The sequence below is a fragment of the Mauremys mutica genome, chromosome 25 (assembly GCF_020497125.1).
Source record: "Mauremys mutica isolate MM-2020 ecotype Southern chromosome 25, ASM2049712v1, whole genome shotgun sequence".
In the NCBI taxonomy this organism is placed as follows: domain Eukaryota; kingdom Metazoa; phylum Chordata; order Testudines; family Geoemydidae; genus Mauremys; species Mauremys mutica.
This window is the reverse complement of record NC_059096.1, coordinates 9,890,776-9,914,204: the sequence shown is the minus strand read 5'-3', so window position 1 is coordinate 9,914,204 and position 23,429 is coordinate 9,890,776. Positions and strand designations below refer to the sequence as shown.

At 52.9% G+C, this 23,429-nt stretch overlaps 1 protein-coding gene across 1 annotated transcript in view; it reads left to right on the top strand.

The window, feature by feature from the left end:
* EFCAB13 (EF-hand calcium binding domain 13) overlaps positions 1-23,429 on the top strand; it is an 81,499-nt gene that overhangs the window by 28,444 nt on the left and 29,626 nt on the right. Inside the window, exons 20-37 of the mRNA XM_044999942.1 lie at positions 175-318; positions 981-1,052; positions 2,847-2,990; positions 4,602-4,673; positions 5,229-5,372; positions 5,985-6,056; positions 7,217-7,360; positions 9,294-9,365; positions 10,205-10,348; positions 11,310-11,381; positions 13,147-13,290; positions 14,219-14,290; positions 15,662-15,805; positions 16,650-16,721; positions 17,745-17,888; positions 19,735-19,806; positions 20,875-21,018; positions 21,806-21,877. Of these exons, the coding sequence (XP_044855877.1) occupies positions 175-318; positions 981-1,052; positions 2,847-2,990; positions 4,602-4,673; positions 5,229-5,372; positions 5,985-6,056; positions 7,217-7,360; positions 9,294-9,365; positions 10,205-10,348; positions 11,310-11,381; positions 13,147-13,290; positions 14,219-14,290; positions 15,662-15,805; positions 16,650-16,721; positions 17,745-17,888; positions 19,735-19,806; positions 20,875-21,018; positions 21,806-21,877 (1,944 nt within the window). The remainder of the gene's footprint in view (positions 1-174; positions 319-980; positions 1,053-2,846; positions 2,991-4,601; positions 4,674-5,228; positions 5,373-5,984; positions 6,057-7,216; positions 7,361-9,293; positions 9,366-10,204; positions 10,349-11,309; positions 11,382-13,146; positions 13,291-14,218; positions 14,291-15,661; positions 15,806-16,649; positions 16,722-17,744; positions 17,889-19,734; positions 19,807-20,874; positions 21,019-21,805; positions 21,878-23,429) is intronic.

Genomic DNA, 23,429 nt, shown 5'->3' with positions numbered 1-23,429 from the left:
GCAGTCAGGGCTTCCTACGTCTCTGTCACCCTTCCCCTCGTGCCATGACTTGCACCAGTCCGGAGCTGCCTCGGCGGCGGGGTGGGGGGTAGTCAGCCGCACACAGCGTAAGGCAATGGAGAAGCATCGCCGGCGCCAGGCCCCAATCCAAACGAGGTCTCTCCCTGTCCGCAGCCCTGAACAACGCCATCCAAGCCTTCGGGCAGATCGAGGAGGACCGGGTGAAGACCTCGGAGCTGGAGTCCTGTCTGCACCACATGGGGGTCCACTTAGCCAAAGCGGAGATAGAGGAGGTGACCAAGTCCCTTTCTGTTTCCAGTGAGTATTTCAGCGACCGCAACCAGCGGGGTCTGTAAGTCCCAGCACGTGCTTCGGCTTCCCTGTGTTTGGCTGCCTGAATGCAGAGGATCTCGCTCTTCGCGTGGCCGGCTATGTGTTGGGAAGGACAAAGTGACCCCTTAAAGACAGACCCCCGCACAGGCAGCATTTAACTCTTGCCTTGCCAGTAACTATGACCTTGTGTTTCTCTGGTTACACTTCCGTGCTGGCTGGAGCAGGAAATGGTCTGAGTCCTTGAAGCTGCTTGTGGGATTCCTTCTCCTCCAGACGAATGGAAATTCATGTGGAGAACAGAGGAGGCCACAGAAGAAAATTCTGGGGCCTAAATCACCCTGGCTCGTGCCCCACCCCCTTGTATACCCCAGTTCTGCTCAGTTTGGGGCACATGCTACACCCACTTTACATGACATGAGATGCAGCCGGCTAAGATCAAACCTGTATTCATACGTCAGATTGGATGGTATCACTCATCACTCTGGGCCTGATTCTGGTCCAACGCTGGCGTAAACCCTAGATGAGCCCCATTGGCTCCAGTAGGTTTACTCTGGATTGACGCCTGTCGGAGGCCAGAATCGGGCCCTTCATCTTCCCAATCTTGCCGCTCCTCTCCCTGAACACCTGAACTGTGCTTTCCCCTGCAGAAGACGGGACCGTGGATATTAAAGAACTGATGTCAGCCTTGACGGGTACCAGGCGGTTCTCCAACTTCGTAGGTAAGAACCTCCCAGTGCAGAGTGGTGGGTGGAAGGCCATCCAGGGGATTGGGTTTGCTGTTGTTTTGATATGGGTTTATACGCTTCGGTTCACCCATTGCTATCGGATGTTGTGGTATCATGGGCCTCACCCTGCCTGACCTTACACCAGTTAGGAATAGCTGCATTGAAGCCAAAGCAAAAATGGTGGGAGATCAGAATCCGGCCCCGTTTGTCGTCCTTGTACGCCAGCTGCAGCCTAGCGCGCAGTTTAATCTCTGTGTTGTTAGGAGCGTTGGACATGCAGGGCATGATTCTCCATGAGCCAGCCCCTTGGGGGGCCACTGACACCAGTGCGAAATGGGGGGGGTCAAAGGCCACGCTCGCTTTGCACTAGTGTACGTGACGGCACAAGGAAGGAGCAGGCCCGAAGTGAGTCCCAGGACTGCGGCGGCATGGACGCACCCTAAGGCCCTCTGCACCCCTCTGGCAAGAGCAAAGGGACCTTAAAATGAGGGTGAGGGTAACTGACCCCCCACGCCAAGGCCCCTTGCACTGCCAGCTAGGTGCCAAGCGGCCGGCGTGTTAACGAGAACCAGGCGTGTGAGGAAGTGTGGGTCCTGTTGGATCTGTGCCGATATGGAGGCAGGGGCTCTTCTCTTCTCCCCAGCCCCTGCTGTCCACGTTTTCCTGCAGCTCGGATCAAACAGAGCTTTGTGCATGTGGGGCCGGGACTTACGGCCACAGAGCTTTGGGCACATGGGGCATCCGGGCACAGAGTGTCACACACAGCAGCTGGAGCTGGCATTCGGCATCGCTACACTAACTTCAGTGGCCCTCTGGGGGGTTTCGCCAGCTGGGATCTGGCTGGGGTCTACGCACCAGCTGATCTGCATTGAGCAGGCCGGGGACTCCTGTCCTGCAGCCCCGAGAGCGCTGCCCAGTAAGGGCTGAGGAATTTCGCACGTGCTCAGCACCCACAGCCAGAGGCAGGTCTTCAGCGGAGCTCAGCGCGTCCGGGGCGCGTGGTGGGCTGAGCTCCTGTGAAAGTCTCCCCAGCTGTGGGTGCTGAGCCCTTGGGAACCTCGTCCAATGAGAGGTGCCCCCTAGGGGCATGATGAGGCTCCCACTGGCCCTGAGTCCGAGTTCTACCCCAGTGCAGGGCCGAGGCCCCGGTAGTGTTACCCTCCCCGCACTGACTTCTGGGGACAAGTCTGCTCCTGGGGCGGGGGGGGCTTCCCAGTCAGCGGTGGATTAGCCATCGGGTCAACAGGACCCCAGCCAATGGGGGGACCCCAGAAAAATGGGCACCTCCGTGCTCTGACCCGCTCCACCCACCTGGTGCTCGTGCCAGGGAGCGTGGGAAGCCCTCCATGGCCCGACCCTGCTCCCCGGCAGGAGCACCGGACAGGTGGGGGAAGTCCCCTGCGCCTCAACCCTGCTGCCCGGCAGGCGCGCTGCGGGGGGAGGGGTCCCCCCTTGCTCTGGCCCAGGGCCCCATAAATCCATAAACCAGTGATCCCCTGGGACCCACCAGGCGGGGGTGGAAAGTGGCTGCAGTCTCGGGGTGGCTGTGAGAACGTGCTGATTCAGCATCCTCCAGGAAGGCTTCTTCAGAGCCCCATCCCCAGCTCCTGGCTGCCCTTGCAGGGCCAAAGCAGCAAGGTGGGGACACGGGGCCGGGACCAGCCTCTGGGCGGATCTTGCTCCGGGGCATAGGAGGTGTGACTGGCGCCAGCCAGGGGGGCCAGATCTAAAGCCCCTGGGTTCGGACCATGAGCACTCACGGGCCTCCCGTTCTGTGACCCTCTGCAGCGGTGCAGGAGGCCATCCGGGCCGTCAAGCGCGTCGAAGAGGACGAGGTGGAGGTGAGTCACCTGGCCACCAGCCTGAGCGCCTTGGGGCTGCGCCTCGCCAACGAAGTGATCGGGAAAGTGCTGAGGTCGGCTCACGTGGACGGTAAGCAGAGCGGGGTGGAGCCCGTGCCTTGCGGGTCTCGCACAGGCCACCTCACAAGGTCTGCAAACCTCGGAGATGCTCCGGCGGTTTGCAAACCTCCAGTGTTCCCATCCCAGCATTACAGCTGAGGGGGTTGCCAAGGGGACAGGGGCAGAGTTCGGCCTGGAACCCAGGAGTCCTGACTCCCAGGGCTCTTCTCTAACGCTACACAACCCAGAGCTTGGCATAGAGCCTAGCAGCCATTGTGCTCGGTCTCTAACCACTGCACCGTGCTCCCAGGAGTTCAGGTGAAGACGCACCAATAAAACCTCGCTGAATTCTTGCTGTTCAACTCACCTTCCAGGACAAATCCGTTGGTGCATGAAGGCAGCCAGCCAGGGTGGTAGAGTCATAGACTGATATCGGGTAAATAGAATCGGGACTATCTGATGTCTTCACACCTGATTTCACGTCTCAGTGACAGCTTTTTGCGATTTCAAAATGTGCAGAGTAATGGGAGAATGAATTAGGGGGAGGGAGGATTGTTCCATTTTTTGGATATAAACCAGGAAAGGAATCCGACTAAGAGTACTGTACATGTCCGAATGTTTCCTAGCTACTTGTAACATGGTTACTGGGAATGTTCTGAGGACAGAACTGCAGATCGGGACTCCTGGGTTCTGTTCCTAGTTTTCCACTCACTTCTTGTGTGATGCCAGGCTACTCACTTAGCACCAGATCCTCAAAGGTATTTAGGCATCTAACTCCCTTTTGAAATCACTAGGAGTTAGGCGCCTAAACACCTTAGAATCTAGGCCTTGATTGCTCTGTGCCTCAGTTTCTCTATCTGTAAAATGGATGTGATGACGTTGGCTGACCCACAGGGAGTAAGTATATAAAGTGTTACATGCCAAGTGTCCGAAGAGCTGAGTGTTACTGTTACGGGTTCCCCTTGAACGTGTGGGATGAGCGTCAGATGGGTTAGGATTTTGTTACTTCCTCTGGTGGTGCGAGGGGGGCTGAAAGTGAGTGTTACCAGACAGGAGAGTACAAGAGACAAAAATGGGGCTCTCTTGCTAAAGAGCAGCATGAAGCAGATAAACCGGGGTGAAGGGTTTGACTTCATGGGATAACTTGGGTGGCAGGACGTTGTAAGAGATCAGCCAGGCTTGTTCTCTGGCTGATCCCCTGGGCCCAATATCCCAGCTTTCTATCCAGATCTGCATTCGAACTTCCCCAGACTCCAGCAGTGCTGGGATCAGAGGCCGTGGTGCTCTGTGCAAGGCCAGGCAGGACAATGCCTTCTCCCCAGACACCCACCTTACGTGGTGGTTTGCCGCGCTGCCAGGGTCTCGAGCTGGCAGCCATTTCTTTGAGGTTCTAAAGGACGTTCCTAGGGAGGCACGATAGGACTCAGAACGACGTGAGTTCAAAGCAGGGGCGCTTCCAGCTTCCCCGTGCTGTGCCCTGACCAAGGTGGCTCTTGAGATACCGTAACTCCGAATGGTGCCTAGTCCCTCTCGCCAGGCAGCTTTGGAAGCCGTTTGCCAGCATTCTGGGCACTCCTGGGTCGCATCCGGTGTTTGTTGGGAGCCTGTTCGCTCCCCAGCTGTCCTGCCTTTCTCCTTGCAGAGGCCGGGAGGGTCAAATTCACCGATTTTATGAGAGCTCTCTCCAGGAGCCAGCACTTCATCACATCGCCAGGTAAGAGCCAGTCTCCTAATGAAGGGTGGACGATGGGCAGGGATGCTAAACAGGCCATGGGTGTCCTTGGAACAGCCCGGTTCTTTCCGTGTGCAAACATCCCCCACAGTCTTTCACTTTGCTGCCCCATGAGTGCAAGGACTCCCAAGACATCCAGCCAGAGAATGACAGGAGCCTGCAGCTCATCCCACAATGCCCTGCAGCTTTGGGTCCTGCCTGGGGTGAGTCCTGCTCTGCTCGCATCAACTAGGTCGTTTGGGCTCGGAGATCCTGCTACCTCAGCTGTTCCGCCTGCTTTTTGTCTTTCGTGCTGGTAACAAATCTATCCAGGTCCGTTTCTCTGTAGCTGCGGTGTTGTGCGTTGGCATTCAGAGACAGGCCAGAAGGGACCAGCTAATTGGGCCTGCTGCCTAATGCTGACCATAGAATTTCAGGATGGCACCTGTAGGCCCATCCTCCTGCTCTCCCCGTAGCTAAGCCAGTGGCCCTTGTTTGCCAGAGGGAAGTCCTGGCCACTTGCTGACTCCATCCGGCCTGTTGTCTGTGTGCCCGCAGCCCTGCAGGATGCCTTTAGCATCATCGGCAAGCTGGAAGGCGAGAAGATTGGCGTTCAGGACCTGAAGTCTGTGCTGAGCAACTTGGACATCAGTTTGTCCAGCGAAGAGCTCTCCAGCGTGCTCCAGTTATGTCCTGTCGATGGTGAGTATTTACCTCAGGGGGGTGCCGTTTCTACTCGTTGACGTGCATCCATGGTCTGTGTAACAGAAGATCTTTTGACCGTCTACAAAAACAACGAGGAATCCGGGGCACCTTGAAGACTAACAGATTTATTTGGGCATAAGCATTTGAAGAAGTGGGTTTTTTACCCACGAAAGCTTGTGCCCAAATAAATCTGTTAGTCTCTAAGGTGCCACCGGACTCCTCGTTGTTTTTGTGGATACAGACTAACACGGCTACCACTCTGATATTTAATAGTCTAGAATCCCGCTGCTGTAGCCAATGATCTGTGCTTCCTGATGTTACCATTCCTCTTTCCCCAGTGTTATGTCCTAGCTGGCGGGTATGGGTCACTGCTGCCATCTCCAGGGGAGAAGCAGCGCTGCTCTGTCGTGCTTCATAGACTCTATACTGCGAAGGAGACTCTCAGTTCCAGTGGCCAGGCTCTGGGCTTATGGCAACAAGGATTTCCGTCATTGCTGCGACGTTCCGAGACGCTGTGGCTGCAGACGTGTTGCAGGAGGCCGAGATGGTAACGTTAGAGCGTTAGCTCATCGCTAACCACAATCTCCACCCGTGTTCTTTATCTCGCAGACAGCGGGAAGGTGAACCTGAAAGATTTCATCAGGGCAGTGACCTCCACCAGGCGCTTTGCAGAATCTGTGGGTGAGTGAGCGCTGTGCTGGGCAGAGAAAGGAGGCCAGATTGGCTGATGTGCTCTGGCAATGCAAAGCAGCCGTGAAGTTGCTCCAGCCAAGGTCCCAGCTGCTTTGCATGGGAGAAGTCGCCCAGAATCGCTGGAGCAGACTGGGGAATCTAGCCCCTAGACTGCAACTGACGTGTCATATAATTGTCACTTTCTGGTGAGTTCACGCAGGCAGGCGCTGCACGGCCTCGTGCATCCTTGTGGAGAAGCCCTGCTGTGGTCTTCAGGGCTGTGCTTGGCAGGGTTTCCAGAACCAGACTGAACAGCTGCCGTGTAGCAAAGTCTTTGCTCCCCTGGAGGCCTGAATCTGCATCTTTCCCTTCAAGGCTCCTAAATCTCTCCACTGGGCTAAGCACTTTCCAGGTGCAACACTGTAAAGATGGAGCCCGCCCCAATCCTGCCCTCTCTCCCGCTTTGACCGTGGAGCAGCCATTGATCTAAGGCCCTGATCCAGCACTCGTTGAAGTCCGTGGGAATCTTTCCATTGACGTTTTAATGGAGCTGGCTCAGGCTGGGAGTGAGGGTAACACACATGGGGGTTGTGTGCCGTAGCTGGGCCCACTGCAGCCCTGGGAGGTTGGGGCTGTTTACCTGATTTCCGTGGGGTGACAACGTTTGAGTTGCAGGTTTCCGGATGATCTTTAAGCCTTCGGAGCAAACACACTCTGTCACGTACTGTTGACGTATCAAGAAGAGGCATCGCGAACCAGCCAATTACAAAACTCCCAGGGCTGCATATTTCACCCTATAATAGCAGGGTCCTCTCCTGGCCCCCATTCAGCAGCGCACTTGGGCATGTGCTTAGCTTTCAGCATGGGACTCAAGTGCATGCGTAAGCACTTTGCTTGAGCACTTTCCACGGTATCCCTGTGTGGACGGTGTCAAGGACGGGTTAGATCCTGGAGTCTGAGTCCTGCCCCCCTCCCGCAACCCCGAAGCAGTCCTCCCAGTGTAGACACAGAGACTTTCTCAGGACAGTGTATAGGAAGCTTCCTCTGCCACTGCTTCGGCCGTACCAGCCTCCAAGACCGGCTGGCCACGCCCTTCTCTTTGCTGTCCCCGATGCCGTAGCAGATATGTTTCACGTGCACCCCGCCGTGCGTTGGTTGTGTCCCCGCAGGGCTGCAGCTCACCTGCCTGGCCATCAGCAAGCTCAAGGATGACCACTTTGACCTCCACGACCTCGAGTCCACCCTGAGCAGCATGGGGCTCCATCTAGCGAAGGAGACGCTGACGGAGGTGATGAAGACAGCCAGTGCCGACGGTGAGCATGTCAAGCCTCCGCGTGGGCTTCAGTGGGGTGTGTCTTGCTTAGGTATGTCCTATCCCCTGGGGCTGGCGTGCACGTGAACAGGCTCAGGTGGGACGTGCCTCTGCAGTGGCTGTATGGGACGGGGGTGAATTTCAGCCATGCGGCCGTCCCATTACATGTGTGGCCTCGTCTAGCAGGAGAAGTCCTCTGCCCGTTTGAACCCGTTGGTTTGTGATGGTCTAGCTGCGTTCCTCATACGCTCATAGATGCTAAGGCCGGAACGGGCTGCCTAGGCTGACCTCCTGCGTAACGCAGGCTGGAGGAGAATTTCACCCACTGATTCCTGAGTGAGCCCTTATCCTTGCAGAAAGAAGAGTGTCTTTGATCCCAGAAACTCAGTGGGAACCACCCTGCAGGCCAGGTTGAATGTTAAGGCTACGGGACTGTGTAGTTTAGGGGAATATTTTCAAAGGGACCAGGAGCAGTGAGGGGCCCAATACCCATTGGAAGGAGAATGGGAGCCAGACACCTAACTCCCGTTTGTACGTCGGAAAATCTTCCCTGTCAAGGTTCCTTCCCCACTCTGAACTCTAGGGTACAGATGTGAGGACCCGCATGAAAGTCTCCCTAAGCTTATTTACCAGCTTAGGTTAACAGTCAGCTGCCACCACCAAGCGTGTTCCAAATCTCACTTGGGACTCTGCCTTTCTCCAAAGATTTCCCAAGTCCCTAACCGCCCCCCCTTTCCTGGGCAGATTTGAGACTAATTCCTCCCCCCCCCCATGTCGTTACACCCCTTTTCCTGGGTAGGCTTAAGAGTATCCCCTCACCAATTAGTCCTGGTGAACACAGATCCAAAACCCTTGGGTCTTAAAACCATGAAAAATCAATCAGGTTCTTAAAAGAAGAATTTTAATTAAAGAAAAAGGTAAAAATCATCTCTGTAAAATCAGGATGGAAAATAACGTTACAGGGTAATCAGATTAACAGAGGAACCCCCTCTAGCCTTAGGTTCAAAGTTACAGCAAACAGAGGTAAACCCTCTAGCAAATGGAACGTTTACAAGTTGGGAAAACAAAGATAAACCTAACCCGCCTTGCCTGGCTGGTACTTACAAGTTTGAAATATGAGAGACTGGTTCAGAAAGATTTGGAGAGCCTGGATTGATGGCTGGTCCCTCTTAGTCCCAAGAGCGAACCACCCTCCAAAACAAAGAGCACAAACAAAAGCCTCCCTCCCCTCCCCCCACCAAGATTTGAAAGTATCTTGTCGCCTTATTGGTCCTTTGGGTCAGGTGTCAGCCAGGTTACCTGAGCTTCTTAACCCTTTACAGGTAAAAGGATTTTGGTGTCTCTGGCCAGGAGGGATTTTATAGTATTGTACACGGGAGGGTTGTTACCCTTCCCTTTATAGTTATGACATCCCCCGAGCTCTTTAATGTCCCTCCTTGTTCTCCCTTTCCCCCTCTCTCCATCGCTCCAGTTTCTGTGGGCAGTTCTTTGGGACAGGACCTCGCCTTCCTACCCGTCTGTAAGGCAACTAGCGAGGCTGCTACAGCTGTGTAAACAGGGGTGCGCAGTTAAGAATAGCGCTCGGTGTGCCCGGGACACACATCCCCAGTGGCAGCCTTCGATTGCCTTACCTTGGTACAGATACGTTCCTCTTTAATTCGGAGCCTCTCTTGGAAGGGCAGGGGAATTCGAAACCAGCATTTGTAACAGCTTTTCGCATGCTGTAATACTGATACCGCGGTGCTGTGGTTCTCAGCCTCTCTCACCCGGCAGATTTCCCAATCTGAGCAGAGCTGGGTGCCTGCAAACCCTTGACTCCTCTCCATCACCAGGCTGAGAACCCCGAGATACAGCCCACAGGTTTCATCTGTCTTTCTATCCGTTAGCTTCTGTCCATCATTCTGTCCACATCTGAACTTTGCTTTACCTTGCAGACCACGGGAAGGTGAATTTCAGAGAATTCATAACCGTTTTAACCCAACTGCCTCATTTCCCTGAAGTTACTGGTGAGTAAGAGCTTTCAAGGAAATCAGGATTGCGGGGGGATCAGATGTGGAATTTCATTTCAATCATTTGGGGCCAGATTCTGCTCTGGGACACCAGGCTGGATCAGGAGTTATTCCACCAACGGCCATGCAGTTATACAGGGCAACAGTCGATTGCCCAGAACTTTCCCACCTACCCTGTCGGCAGGTGTTGATCCTGCTGGGAAAGGGTTAAGCAGAACCTGCTCTGAGCTCCTGGATACAAGGGAGGTGGGAGTGGCTCTCTGTAGAAGGAGAGGATCAAGGGTGTGGGCTGAGCAGTCCTCTGGGAGGAACCTTAGAAGCAGCCAAACGTGATGAGAAGGCTTGGGCAGAACTTTACGGGTCTGACCCAAAGCCATAGAGTATTTCCATTGGCTTCAATGGGCTTTACGTCAGGCCCTTTGTTGTTTTATGGTTGGTTTCTTTGGGTGAGGTTCTCAAAAGGGGCCAGTGCCCAGCAGGAGACACCATAAAGGTTCCTGACGTTCAGAAAGTGCCCCACCCCCACCCTCTGAAAATCCTCCTCCTTCTGTGGGTGCCTCAAGGTGGGAGCCCCAAAAATCACTGGTTTCTTTTGAAAACCTCACCTGAAAACCAGACCTCAGGACAGGGAGGCGAGTTCAGATTCAGCACAGCACGTGGGCTGTGTTTGAATATGTAATTCTGTGGGGTGGGGTATTGTGCACGTGGGGGAATAGGGAGGGGCAGGATTGTTAGGCCCCTGTCTGCCCCAATCCTCTCAAGAGCAAAGCAAGACAAATTTTGCACTGGAGCTCTTGTGTGGACAGAACTCTTTGTGTTCCCTGTGCACGTTGCAGTGCTGAAGGACGCCTTCGATGCGATGAGCAGCATCAAGGACGATAACATCCGTGTTGATGCGCTGGACTCCACCCTGGCGAGCATGGGAATCGTTTTAACAGAGGAGGAGCGACGCGAATTACTGGCGTCGGTTACGATCGCTGGTGAGCACGCTTTCCCCTGGTGAACGGCGTGCGTAGGCAGGCCAGACGTGAGCACGTAGGGCCTTTCCAGAGCGCTGTGTGTACAAGAGCACGTGCCAGCCTGTGAAAAGAGAAACTTGGTCTGTAATAAGCCTTCTGTTGTGTAGTTAGAATTCCTGGTTTGCTAGTATATGAAACTGTAATAATAATACCCAGCTCTCGTATAGTGCTTTTCCTCCCTAGATCTTCGAGGGTTTTATAAGGGAGGTCAGTGCATTATCCAGAAAGCTATGGCACAAAGTGGTCAAGTGACTTACCTAAGGCCATCTGGCGGGTCAGTAGCAGAGGTGGGACTAGCGCTCCGCTCTCCTGAGGCCCAAGCCAGGGTTCTGTCCATTAGGCCAAGCTTCTCTCTGAAGGTCGGGCAATACACATCTCCCGCTGCTGGAGGTTTTCACTGGAGCGGTGACTAACTTCATACAGCTAAAACCAGCCGGTTCTGGGCCTGATTCCCTCTCGCCTTGTGCGGACATTTATACCGGTGCGAAAGGCGGCCGTTCCGATCTGGTAGCGTTGCACACCACCAGCGCTGGCTGTCTTCGGCCCCCCATTCACCCCGTGTGCGCACGGTGCTCAGCAGAGCAGGTGACCACACAAGGTGCTGGGCAGTGGAGCGCTGGGCCCAGAGTGAGCGTCAGCGGACTGACTCGTCGGGCTGGACTCTCATTGATATGAAGGTCCCTTTAGATCTCCCTGGCGGGAGGGAAGGGTAATTTACTGGCACTTTCAGCTCCCTTTGCACTGCCAGAGTGGGAGAAAGGGAAGTTCACCTCGCTGAGACGTGAGCTCTAAGGGAGAAGTGTCCCATTGATCTTTTGGGGGGGCCCCAACCCCTGAAACTAGTAGTGATGATGATAGCGCTGTGTGACCCGCACGTCTCCGCATCCCCCCCATAACGTCTCCGCTGTTCTGTGCCTTGCAGAGGACGGGACGGTGAATTTTAAAGACGTCATGATGTGCATGACCGGGACCCGGCGATTCACCGAGTTCGAAGGTGAGCGGGAGCTTTACCGTCGCTGAAAATGGAAGGTCACCGCTGAGCTGTGAGCTCTCCCTGGAGAAGCACCGGGAAACTCCGGCTTGGGGATAGCGCTGGCGTTTTTCACGCTCTCGACTAGTCTGGGCAAGATTCGATTTCTTCTTTGTGGGCCGGTTGTCGGCCGTGCGCTGGCCTCAGTCCAGGCTGGGATTTCCGAAGCCGCTTAGAGGCCTTTGGGGCCCAATTCCCGTTAGAAACACCTGGAAATGGGGAGCCCAAATCCCACTCCATCTCCTCCGCCGTCAGGATTGTGGGGTGCATGCGGGAATACCGTGATGGCACAGGGCGCTCCAGAGAAACCTGCAAAGCCCCTAGGTGGGACTGCAGCAGAGTCGGTGGCTCTGGCACAGAGGTGGGTCACGCGTGCATTCAGCTCGGTGGCAGAGACGCACGGGGCCTGGTTTGCAGCCATCAGGGCCCCTGACGGCGAGACGGGTTCTGCTGATTCTGTTGCTGGTGGTGGAGCCTCGTTTTAAAAAAAATAGGGGGAGAACAGGGAGGGGAAAAATAGACAAAAGTAAAGAAATGAGACGGGAGGAAAAGAAGAGGAAACTAGGGAAAAGAAGAGCCACATCTCCATTTCCAGCTGCTAGGAATTCATCTCTTTGTGCGAGTCTCCGACACGGTACTCGCTCTGCAGCTGCCAGGCCGCTGGGCCAAGCCGCTGTCCCCGGAGGCAGCCTGCTCTGCCAGCTAAGCCATCTGAGCCGTCTGGCTGCCAGCGCGGACCTAGAGAACCAAGCTCTCTGAGCACTGGAGAGTTCCCAGGGCGGTGGGATTTAACCCAAACCACAGCTCTGGGGAGTAATCTTTAAGGAGGTATTTGGAATCGTAGCGATTCCGTTGCCTGGCCCAAATCTGTCTCTGTTGATGTAACAGCAGAGGAATTGCTGGACTGGATTGGACCAAGGGTCCGTCTAACCCGGTATCCTGTGTCTTTCAGGAACTAATAACTGATGCTTCAGAGAAAGGCACAAAAAAACAAAACAAAACAAAAAAAACCATGGTGAGTTACAAAATAATCCAGGAAGGTCCTTCCTAGCCCACTCACCCAATGGCTGCCTTCTGCCCTGCAGCGGGAGGGGATTTAGTGCTGAGAAAACGTGATCCAGTTTAATGGAGGAGTCGATATTCTCATCCATACACCTCTCATCAAGGAAGTTTCTCTGGTTGCTCATTAGTATTTTCAATGGCTCCTCTGTGCAGGGAGTGATTCGTGAATATCTATTCCGGATTAACTCCATATGTGAATACTTTTATTCCAGAGTAAGAGCATCCACACATGGAGTTAATCAGCAGTAGTTAATCCGCTTTAAAATCACACCCTGCTTTATTCCAGATTAAGTTTCAAATGTAGACACACCCTTACTGTTGCCTCTGCTTTTAGAAACCGGGGCTCCCCTTCCATAATTGATTACGTTGTTTCTACAGTAACCTTGTATCCACAGTAAATAGTCCATTATTTGATTCTGGGGCTCCTCTTAAAGTGATACCCCTCTAATTTGGTGATGGGAGCGTGGATAGGAGACTTCCAGACTGAAGGGGCTCGATTCTCCTGTACTTTATGGAGTCGTTTGCACCATGTGCCAAGCTGCCGTTTGGATCAAGTGATGTTCCACACCTGCCGTGCCGCAGCGTCAGCGACTGCACCCGGCCACTTTAACAGAGAGCCAGGCTCAGAGCCGCACTAGCTGCCCCTCTGCTCTCGCTGTCCCCGCAGCTTTGCAGGAGGCTTTCAACGCGCTCAGCAAAATCAGCGGAGACAAGATCGAGGTGAGCAACTTGCCGTCGGCTCTGAAGGCCATGGGGATCCATTTAACTCCCAGGGAGCTGCAAGAAGCCCTGACGTCCTGCCCTGCTGACGGTGAGTGTCTCAAGAGTTCATCTCTTGGGGTTCAGCAGAGCAAGTATCCTTGTTCTGCCCGGCCTGAGCGTATGTGGTTACTGGCTGTGTGAGAGTATGAGCTGATGCAGTGGTCCCCAACCTTTTTGTGGCCAGTAGCACATTCGTGTTTTCAGAAGAGTGTGGCGGGCGCCAACAATTACTCACATAATGCAGGGCCGGCTCCAGGCACCAGTGGAGCAAGCACGTGCCTGGGGCAGCACATGCTATGGGGCCGCATTCCGTCCATTCTGCAGCGTCGGAGCGTTTTTTTTTGTTTTGGTTTTGGGGTTTTTTTGGCGCCAGTTCTGGGCAGTGCAGAGAGAAGCTGGGAGGACAGAGAACACCGGCGCCCGCAGCCTGCAGCCCCGGAGTGATCTGTCACCGGCAGGCGCGGGGCCGCAGCTTCTCTCCTCTGCTGGGCACTAGGCGGGCACACATAAATTCCCCGGCAGGCGCCATGGCGTTCACGGGCACCGCGTTGGGGACCACTGAGCTGATGGATGTGGGATCCTCTCTACTTCTGGAATGGCCGAGGGGGAGGGCTAGGGTTCCTGGGACCGTCCGAGGAGGAGGAAAACCAGTGGGAGGGTTAGGCAGCTGGGTGGTGCCTCATCTCTGGTTTGCTGGAGACAGGCTGGTATCGATGCAGGAGGCTTTGGGAAGGGAGTTAGGACCATGCTTGGAGGAAGGGCTCATGGGAGAATTTGCAGCTGAGACGCTCCGGGCCCGATTCCCTCTCCCGTAACACCAGGCCATTTCTACGGTAACTCCCCCGAAGTCACTGGAGTTACTCCAGATTTCCACCGGCGTCACTCACCTCAGAACTGCCCTTCTGCCTGTCTGTCTCTTGGCCCGGTGTTGTCTGCTTGCCGCGCCTTTCCTTTCTGAGCCCTTCTCTGCCTTGCAGAATCGGGGAGGGTGAATGTGAAGGAATTCATGAAGGTTTTGACCAACATCCCCCGCTTCTCTGAATATGTAGGTGAGTAGCAGAGAAATCAGAGAAGCAGCTTGCTAGGGGGTGCTGATAGATTATACGGTCAGTTGCTTGACCCCACTTTGGTTTGTTAGGATGAAACGTATTCAAGACACCCAATGATAACCACTGTCAGTCAGGTTTATTAATGAGGGACAGCAACAAATGGTTCTATGCAATAGCAGCCTCCGAGGGCCCGTCCCATACAGCGAAGTTACATTCACCTTACCCAGAAGCTGTTCTCCCCATTTCGGCCGGTGTGAGTTCTTACAAGTTACACATCTCCTTACACATCACTAAAATCCAACCCACTGGTTTGCCCCAGTTTCCTAATTAGTTGTTCGGGTCCCACCTTCTCTGTGTGCCGAATACCAGCATCCCTGGTCCTGCTCCGTGAAAGTCCTTCCCTGGCTTGTACTGAGACATAGAATGAATGTGGCTTTATTTTGGCATGTTTCCTGTCTGCTTATGCCTAATGCCTTGTGCACGTGGATGGAGTTATGGGATACTTAGCATAAGTGAACAGGATTATGGTATAGGCCAATTTAGGCTTTATCATGAGTGCACTATTTGTGCTTACGGTTATTGGTGCTTGATACATACAACGCGACCCGATATAACACGAATTCGGATAGAACGCGGTAAAGCAGCAGGGAGCCCCGGGCCCTTTAAAGCACCGCCCGAGTCCCGCTGCCGGAGCTCCAGCGGTGATTTAAAAGGTCTGGGGATTCCTGCAGCAGCTGGAGCACCGGGCCCTTTAAATCACCGCCGGGGAAGCTGGTCCAGTCCGGCATGGCGGACCGGCTCTGCCGGTACCGGACCGTACCCGATATAACGCGGTCTCACCTATAAGGCGGAGAGATTTTTTGGCTCCCGAGGACCACGTTATATCGGGGTAGAGGTGTACTTCTATATGGTGCAGATAATACATATTAGTAATATGAGAGATATTGCTATGCTAGCCAGCAGATGTTGTTATTCATCGGGAGATAGGGCACTGGAGTGGGACTCAGGAGACCTGGGTTCTATTCCCAGCTCTGCCCCTGGCCTGCCGGGTGACTGCCCTGCTCTGTGCCTTGGTTTCCCCTTTTGTCCTGTCTATTTAGAGTAAGCTGCTCAGGGGAGGGACTCTCCTACTCCTCAGGGCCGTGTGGCTCTGAATCTCTAAGCAAAACTGAAAAACGAATTTCTATGGAGCTGTAGCTCATCTAGCCAGGATTGAAGGCTCTGTTTTACGCGTGTGGCCCTTTGAGTCTGTTGTTGTTTCCTCCACTATTAACATCCCCCTTTTGACAGCGCTGCTGGGGCTCCAGCCATTGCTTTAATCAGCCACCCCCTCTCCGGAACTTGCTTTTTACCTTGGCTGTGTGTCTGCAGCGCTGCAGGACGCCTTGGAGACTGTCAGCAAGATCAAAGAGGATAAGGTCCCTGTTTCTCAGCTGGAGCAAACCCTGAACAGCCTGGGAGTTCATCTGCCCAAAGAGTCACTCCAGGAGGGGCTAACGACCGCGGCCGTGGATGGTGAGCATCTCCCATATCGGCCCTTCTGCGGGAGGGGAACGTCTGCTTGGAGGCTCCACGTTCGTACGTCGCTCAGCACCCGGCTTCTCCGCTGTGCGTCAGAGCCTGCCAGAAGCCGAGCACGCTGGCCCCAATCCAGCAAAGCACTTACGCACGTGCTTGATGTTCAGCACATGAGCATGAGTCCCGCCAATATCCTCCAGTCAGGAAACAGAAATCTACCATGTGACCTAGGGATTCAGTCACGCCTGCGTGACGGTCAGAGGCCAGATATTCCCAACTGACTTCCGAAGATCAAGAATTGCCTGTAGAAAATAATCGGCAAATAACTTAGGATGTATTCGCCCAGCAATAATAGGGGGTAGTGTCTGCCTGGGGCCTTCTCAAATGCTACCTATGAATCTCCCAAAGAAAAATTGTAAATAAATAAATTAGGAGGAAAGTATGGGGGGAAATTCTATAACTAATATATGGGGGAAAGAGCCAGTACGGTCTAATGGGCAGCACACTAGACTAGGAGTCAGGAGAGCTGGGATTTGACTTATTTGAGCGATTGGCCTGCTGGGTGACTGTAGGCAAGTTATGTGTCAGCTATATGCCTGTTTCCCCATCTGCAAATTGGAGGTAATTGTATGTACCTCCTTTGTAAAGTGCTTGGAGATCTACCTGTGAAAAGTACAGTGTATAAGGAGCTATTTCAGTAGTAAACTGTCTCTCTCATATGCCGATTTCCGCAAACGCAGTGTTTCTGTCAGCCGCTATGAGAAGCACTACATACGAGCTAGGTATTCTAACAACAACAACAATCATATCTGTCCATGGACGTTTAATTTGTATTTTACAGGGGATGGAAAGGTGAATTTCAAAGACTTTCTCACCTCCTTGGGCAATACCCAGAACTTCTCTGAGCTGGAAGGTAAGTGAGGGTTTAGAAGAAAGGAAATAAACTAGGCGAATTGTAGAAATAGAAAAGGATCCAAGTCCATTAGCTCTGTCCAAGAACAACGTCCACAGTCACCCATCTGCTACCAGCAGCGTACACCGGGCAAAACGGTCTCCACAGTCAACTGCAGGAACAAAATGGGAGCCTGTTCTTAAAAATCAGGCTTGTTGGGTGAAATTCACCCTGAGCCAAGGCCAGTGCTCCACTAGCATCCCACTTACGTTCTTGAAATGGCACTTGAGTGGTGCATGGATCCCATGCACGGGGATGAATTTCACCCACAATGAATCACTCGGCAAATAGCACAAGGGCTTTAATAGCCGTAGCTTTGAAATCTTCTCACCCAGCTTTGACAAGTCCTCCAGATCTGTCACTGCCACTGCCGCGGCTCCCAGAGCCTGCTTATTACTACAGATAGAAGCTCTCACTATGGGTAATGAATCGCCAGCACGTGCTTTATCTGTCGTGTGCTAATGCACGAGCAAACCTTTGTGTCTGCAAAAAGCACAGTTTGCACGTCCTGTGGGGGCCTGGGAATAATTTGCAGGTTACACTGGATTGGTTTTGCCTAAGAATCCAGGCGGATTTAGGAGATCTCTAGAGAAAAAGATTTGCAAATTTGTCTTCTTAGAGGTCGGTAATCTGGTCAGCCCGTCTTCAGTGCCATTTAACTCCACCCCAAGTCTGTACTTCAAGATTTCTTTAGTTTATTAAAGGGTTTTTAGTGTGTGTGTGGGGGGGGGTTGCATTCTGGCAAAAGGAGCTTAAATTCCATTGACAGTCTATGGGATTTAGGCTCCCAAGTGCCTGAATCCCTTTGGAAAATGGTATTTAGGCTCATAAGCCAGTTACCATTGCAACGCTGAGCACAGCAGCATCTAAATACCTCTAAAAATCTTGACCTACGTCATTTTCCTGAAACCGTAGCCCTGGAGAAAATTCTCCATGGGGCTCATGGCCTGTCTAACACCCTGCCCCTTTCTTGTGTGCTTTCAGCATTGCAGAATGCCACCAACGTTGTCAGCGGGATGCAGGGAGGTAAGATTCACCTGGACGACCTGAAATCCACCCTGGAAAATCTGGGCATCTCGTTAAAGGAGGCAGAGCTCCAGGAGACACTGAAGGCCGTTGCTGTTGATGGTGAGCATTGTAATCCGCATTCTGCAGACACCAGGCGCAGCCGGCATTGGTGTTCGCGTGCCGGGTACTCGTTATAAAGCAGGGCGGGCGTGTGGGCTGAAGGTTGGAGCACGTCTGTGGGAGTCTATTGCTGCCTCGGACACTAATTCCCTGGGGCGTGTCACTTTGCCTCTGCCTCTCCTCTGTAAAACTGGGAGAATGAGATTTACCTGCCACCCCGGGGAACGTCCTCAGTTAATGTTTCTACAGGGCTTTTGAGAGCATCTGTTGGGAGGTCCTTCATAAGCACAAATAAATAATCTGTCTCAGCAGCTCCGCAGCCCTCGGCACTGTAGTATCTGAGCGCCTCACAATCAGCCAAGGCCTACTGTCCTCGCGGCTCCCCTGTGAACAGGGCAGGGACTGCCCCCCCCTTTTACTGAAGGGGGAGTGAGGCCCAGGGCACAGGTGCTGAGATTTCCTTTTCCCCAGAGGTGCTCCAGCCCCACTCTGCCCCAAGGCCCTGCCCTCACTCCACCTCTTCCCACAACCAAGCCCCTCCCCCAGTGGCCAATCAGCTGACTGGGGGTGCCACCAAACCGCTGCATTTGGTGGGTGCTAAACACCCACTTTTTTTTTCTCTCTGGGTGCTCCAGCCCCGGAGCACCTGTGGAGTTGGCGCCTATGGCCCAAGGTAGACTAAGTGACACGCCCAAGGAGACACCAGGAGTCTGTGGCTGAGCTGGGAGTTGAATCCAGTTCTCTTCAGTCCTGGGGCTTGTCTACGTGGCGCGGCAGCCCGGTTTACGGGGGTGTGAAGTGTAGAGCGCTCGAACATGTTGCGCTGTCCCTGCCCCGTGAAAGCCCCGTAGGCACGAACTGAAAGGTACCTAGTTCGCACTGGTGTAGTCCTGTTGGAGTGCAACACATTCCACAGCCCCACGGCCTGGACATGTAGACAAGCCCCAAGTCCAAGGTACTAGAATCATAGAATCTCAGGGCTGGAAGGGACCTCAGGAGGTTCTAGTCCAACCCGCTGCTCAAAGCAGGACCAATTCCCAACTAAATCATCCCAGCCAGGGCTTTGTCAAGCCTGACCATAAAAACCTCTAAGGAAGGAGATTCCACCACCTCCCTAGGTAACCCCATTCCAGTGCTTCACCACTCTCCGAGTGAAAACGTTTTTCCTAATGTCCAACCTAAACCTCCCCCTCTGCAACTTGAGACCATTGTTCCTTGTTCTGTCATCTTCTACCACTGAGAACAGTCTAGATCCATCCTCTTTGGAACCCCACTTCAGATAGTTGAAAGCAGCTATCAAATCCCCCCTCACTCTTCTCTTCTGCAGACTAAACAATCCCAGTTCCCTCAGCCTCTCCTCATAAGTCATGTGCTCCAGCCCCCTAATCATTTTTGTTGCCCTTGGCTGGACTCCTTCCAATTTTTCCACATCCTTCTTGTAGTGTGGGGCCCAAAACTGGACACAGTACTCCAGATGAGGCCTCACCAGTGCTTAATAGGGGAATGATCACATCCCTCGATCTGCTGGCAATGCCCCTACTTATATAGCCCCAAATGCCCTTAGCCTTCTTGGCAACAATGGCACACTGTCGACTGATATCCTAGACCGTCCTTCCTGCCCTGTTAGCTGCCATTTAACAGGACACTGATGCTATCTAAGCCCAGATCCGAGCGGGCCAACGCTTTGCTGCTGCAGAGCCAGACTTTGGGCTGACTTTTTCTGGTGGCGTTTAAAGAGCTGCCCTGTGCTCAGGTGGGGACGTGTTCCCGGCCCAGTGAAATCTGCCTCGCCCGTCTCTGTCCCCTCGTCCCTCTCCGCCCACCTCAGCGTTTCTGTCCCTTGCAGAGCGCGGGACCGTGAACCTGAAGGAGTTCCTGACGGCTCTCGCCAGCATCCCGCACTTCTCGGACTCCGCGGGTGAGCGAATCACAGTGACAGGAGCGAGGGCCCCTTCGAAAACCCTGATCGCGCTCCCCAGTCTTGGATTGCCCCAGGAGCCGGTCCCCAGAACTGAGCTCCCCGCGGGGCGCCCAGACAAAGCAATCTCCTGCGTTGCCCAAGCAAGGCCCTGAGGGAAAAGCCGGAACGAAGAAGGGGGCGCCGGCAAACGGGAAGGGGAGCCACGCTCAGGGGGGGAGGTTTTAACACCTCTCCATTAGCACAGCTCTATGTTGTATTTGCAAGAGGCAGCACAGGGCCAGGGCTCTGCTCATTCCATTGGCCTCCATGGAGCGCCTTCCCCCCTCACCCCCCGTCATTACCCCAGTGTCACTGACAGCAGAACTTGCCCCATGGCAGGAAAGGTTTTCTGATGAGCTCGGCCCATCGGGTGCACGTCGGTTGCTGGGCCCTTTGGAACAGCTGCTCCCAACCGAGGGCGCTGAGCACTTCGAAATCTGACCCTCCGTGTAAACGGCTTGTGGTGCTAACAGGCCTTGCCAGCCCCTTGTGGGAGTCGTTTCTCCTCTGCGGCTCTCACATCTTGTGCAGATTATTTTCCATAAGAGACAAAGATTCTCTGGCCCATTTCTAGGTCGATTTTTTCCCTCCGTGGGATGCAAACGCAGGGCCTGATCCTGGTCTTCCTGAGAGTGGTGTAAATCAGGTGTGACTCCATCAGAATCAGTGGTGTTCCACCCAGAAAGTCCCAGCCATGTGGCTTGTGTCTGGTAGCGGGGCTTCATGGAGCCTTTTTAACTCCTTCTTGTCTTCATGGAGTAAATTCCCGAAAACCTCAAGTCTCCTTGTTCGGCCCTTCCACACACGGGGGGTGTCGCTTACACCTGAGAGAAGTGGGTGTGTAGCGTTTTATACCCACTTTGCACCAGTAGAAAGGCTGGACCCTCTGCTAGTGTAAATCAGCATTGGCTTGAGTGGAGCTGGTCTGATTTACACCCGCATAGGATCTAGCCCCAAATGTCTACACAAGGTGCAAGGCTGTGGAGAATCGAGCCCCCCCCATAGCTGTCTGATCTTGCCCGGCAGTGCTGCAGGACGCCATCGGGGCTTTCAGCAGGATCAAAGAGGACAAAGTTGATCTGCAGGACATGGATTCCATTCTGGCCAGCCTGGGGATCAGCGTGTCCAGCGAGGAGCTGCAGGAGGCTTTGCAGAAGATTCCCCGGGACGGTGAGCATTACCCGCGAGCTGCCTGTTTTCCCTGGGTGCCACCTTCACCAATGAGTCACCTGGGGAGCTGACGCACAGAGGGAGCTTGGAAGACGGTGTGCGTTACACCAGCTTGGCCATGGCTTGATTCATTTAGACTCACCTCCGAATTTGGCCTTGTGTGTGTGTTGCCATGTTAAGGGCCGTGTCCATGTTAGAATATGTGGCGTCTGTGTGGTGGCAGATCGGTGGTGGAGAGTCCTAAACGAACAGCATCCCAAGAGGCCTTTGTTCTTTGATTGTGGTTTGGGTCAATTGGCTAATGCTCATCTCCATGGGCTGAGAACGCAACAACGTTGGGGGTGAGGAGAGGAAAGAATTTCGGTGGAGCTGCAGAGAGTTGCACAGAGCTGAGAGCAGAATTTGGCTTGATATATTTGACACAATGGCGTACTGCGTGTGTACTAAATGCACCTGCAAAATCTAGTACTGTTGTTACATGCCGATACAGAAATTGTGCATGTCTGCTTGTGTGTGCCAGCATCACAGTAACCTGGTCCTCGTGTTTTACACAATCCCATGTATTTATTTACAGGCACATTTTCATCCCTTATTTATAGAAACTTTTTTAAAGTCACCACCCCAGCCTTGCATCTAGGGAGATTTACTGCCATAGCTGCTGTCCTGACTATCCATCAGACTGGGTGTTAATTTCAAGGAGTTTCCCAAGTTAAACGATCAGGTCTGTCTTCATGCTGGGGGTTTTTGCCCAATGTCCATTCTGTCTGCTGTGTCCTCTACCTTGCAGATGCTGGAAAGGTGAATTTCAAAGAAGCTCTGACGACTTTAATAAACACCCAGCGCTTCTCAGAAACTTCAGGTGAGTGAGAACAGGTATCTTTCAAAAGTAGATCTCCGTAGGGGCATTTGTGGAGATCAAAAGGGCAGGTTCCCGTCTCATGACTTTGGTTTAAATCCAGATTAACTCTATAGACTTCAACGCACATGGTCTAGATTTATATCTGTATAAATGAGAGGAGAATCTGGGGCCAAATATACTTATTATTCAGCTCCAATGATCCAATCAGATGTTCATTTCAGCTTCCGTAATATCTCACGGGAAGTTGATACCTTTCACCTTGTTCTCTAGCGTCATCTCCTCTTTAGAATGTTAGCAATACGATTTAGAGTTGATCTCAGCAGAAGTCCATGGACCAAATTCTCTGTACGGTTCGTAGCTACCAAATGCTGATGCCAAAGTTTTATGTGTACTGTCCCTTTAAATTTCTAAGACGCCTCCGTGCGTGCATGCAGTGGCCACTTTGTTCTCTGAGCTGCTACAGGGAGTTGCCTGTTGCAGAGGAGCTACACGTACTGTGCTCTCTCCTGTAGCCTTTACTATTGGCCTCTCGCCTTACCCTTAAAATAAGACACTCGGACTGAAAGCGCGTGGTTGCTCTTGTGTTGAATTATAGAATCAGAGGACTGGAAAAGACTTTGAGCGGTCATCTGGTCCAGTCCCCTGCGCTCATGGCAGGACTAAGTATTATCTAGAGCATCCCTGACAGGTGTTTGTCCAACCTGCTCTTAAAAATCCCCAACAATGGAGATTCCACAACCTCCCCAGGCAATTTGTTCCAGTCCTTAACCAGCCTGACAGTTAGAGGACGTTTTTCCTAATGTCCAACCTAAACCTCCCTTGCTGCAATTTAAGCCCATTGCTTCTTGTCCTAGCCTCAGAGATTAAGAACAATTTTTCTCCCTCTTCCTTGTAACAACCTTTTACATACTTGAAAACTGTTATGTCCCCTCTTGGTCTTCTCTTTTCCAGACTAAACAAACAAAAATTTTTCAATCTTCCCTCATAGGTCATGTTTTCAAGACCTTGAATAATTTTTGTTGCTCTTCTCTGGACTTTCTCCAATTTCTCCACATCTTTCCTGAAATGTGGCACCCAAAACTGGACACAATACTCCAGCTGAGGCCTATCAGCATGGAGTACAGCAGAAGAATTATTTCTCGTGTCTTGCTTACAACACTCCTGCTAATTCATCCCAGAATTATGTTTGCTTTTTTGCAACAGTGTTACACTGTTGACTCATATTTAGCTTGTGCTCCACTATGACCCCCGATCCCTTTCTGGAGTGCTCCTTCCTAGGCAGTCATTTCCCATTTTGTATGTATGCAAATGATTGTTCCTTCCTAAGTGGAGTACTGTGCATTTATCCTTAGTGAATGTCATCCTGATTTCTTCAGACCATTTCTCCAGTTTGTCCAGATCATTTTGAATTTTAATCCTATCCTCCAAAACACTGGCAACCCCTCCCAGCTTGGTATTGTCTGCAAACTCTATAAGTGTCCTGTCTATGCCATTATCTAAATCATTGATGAAGATATTGACCAGAACCAGACCCAGAACTGATCCCTGCGGG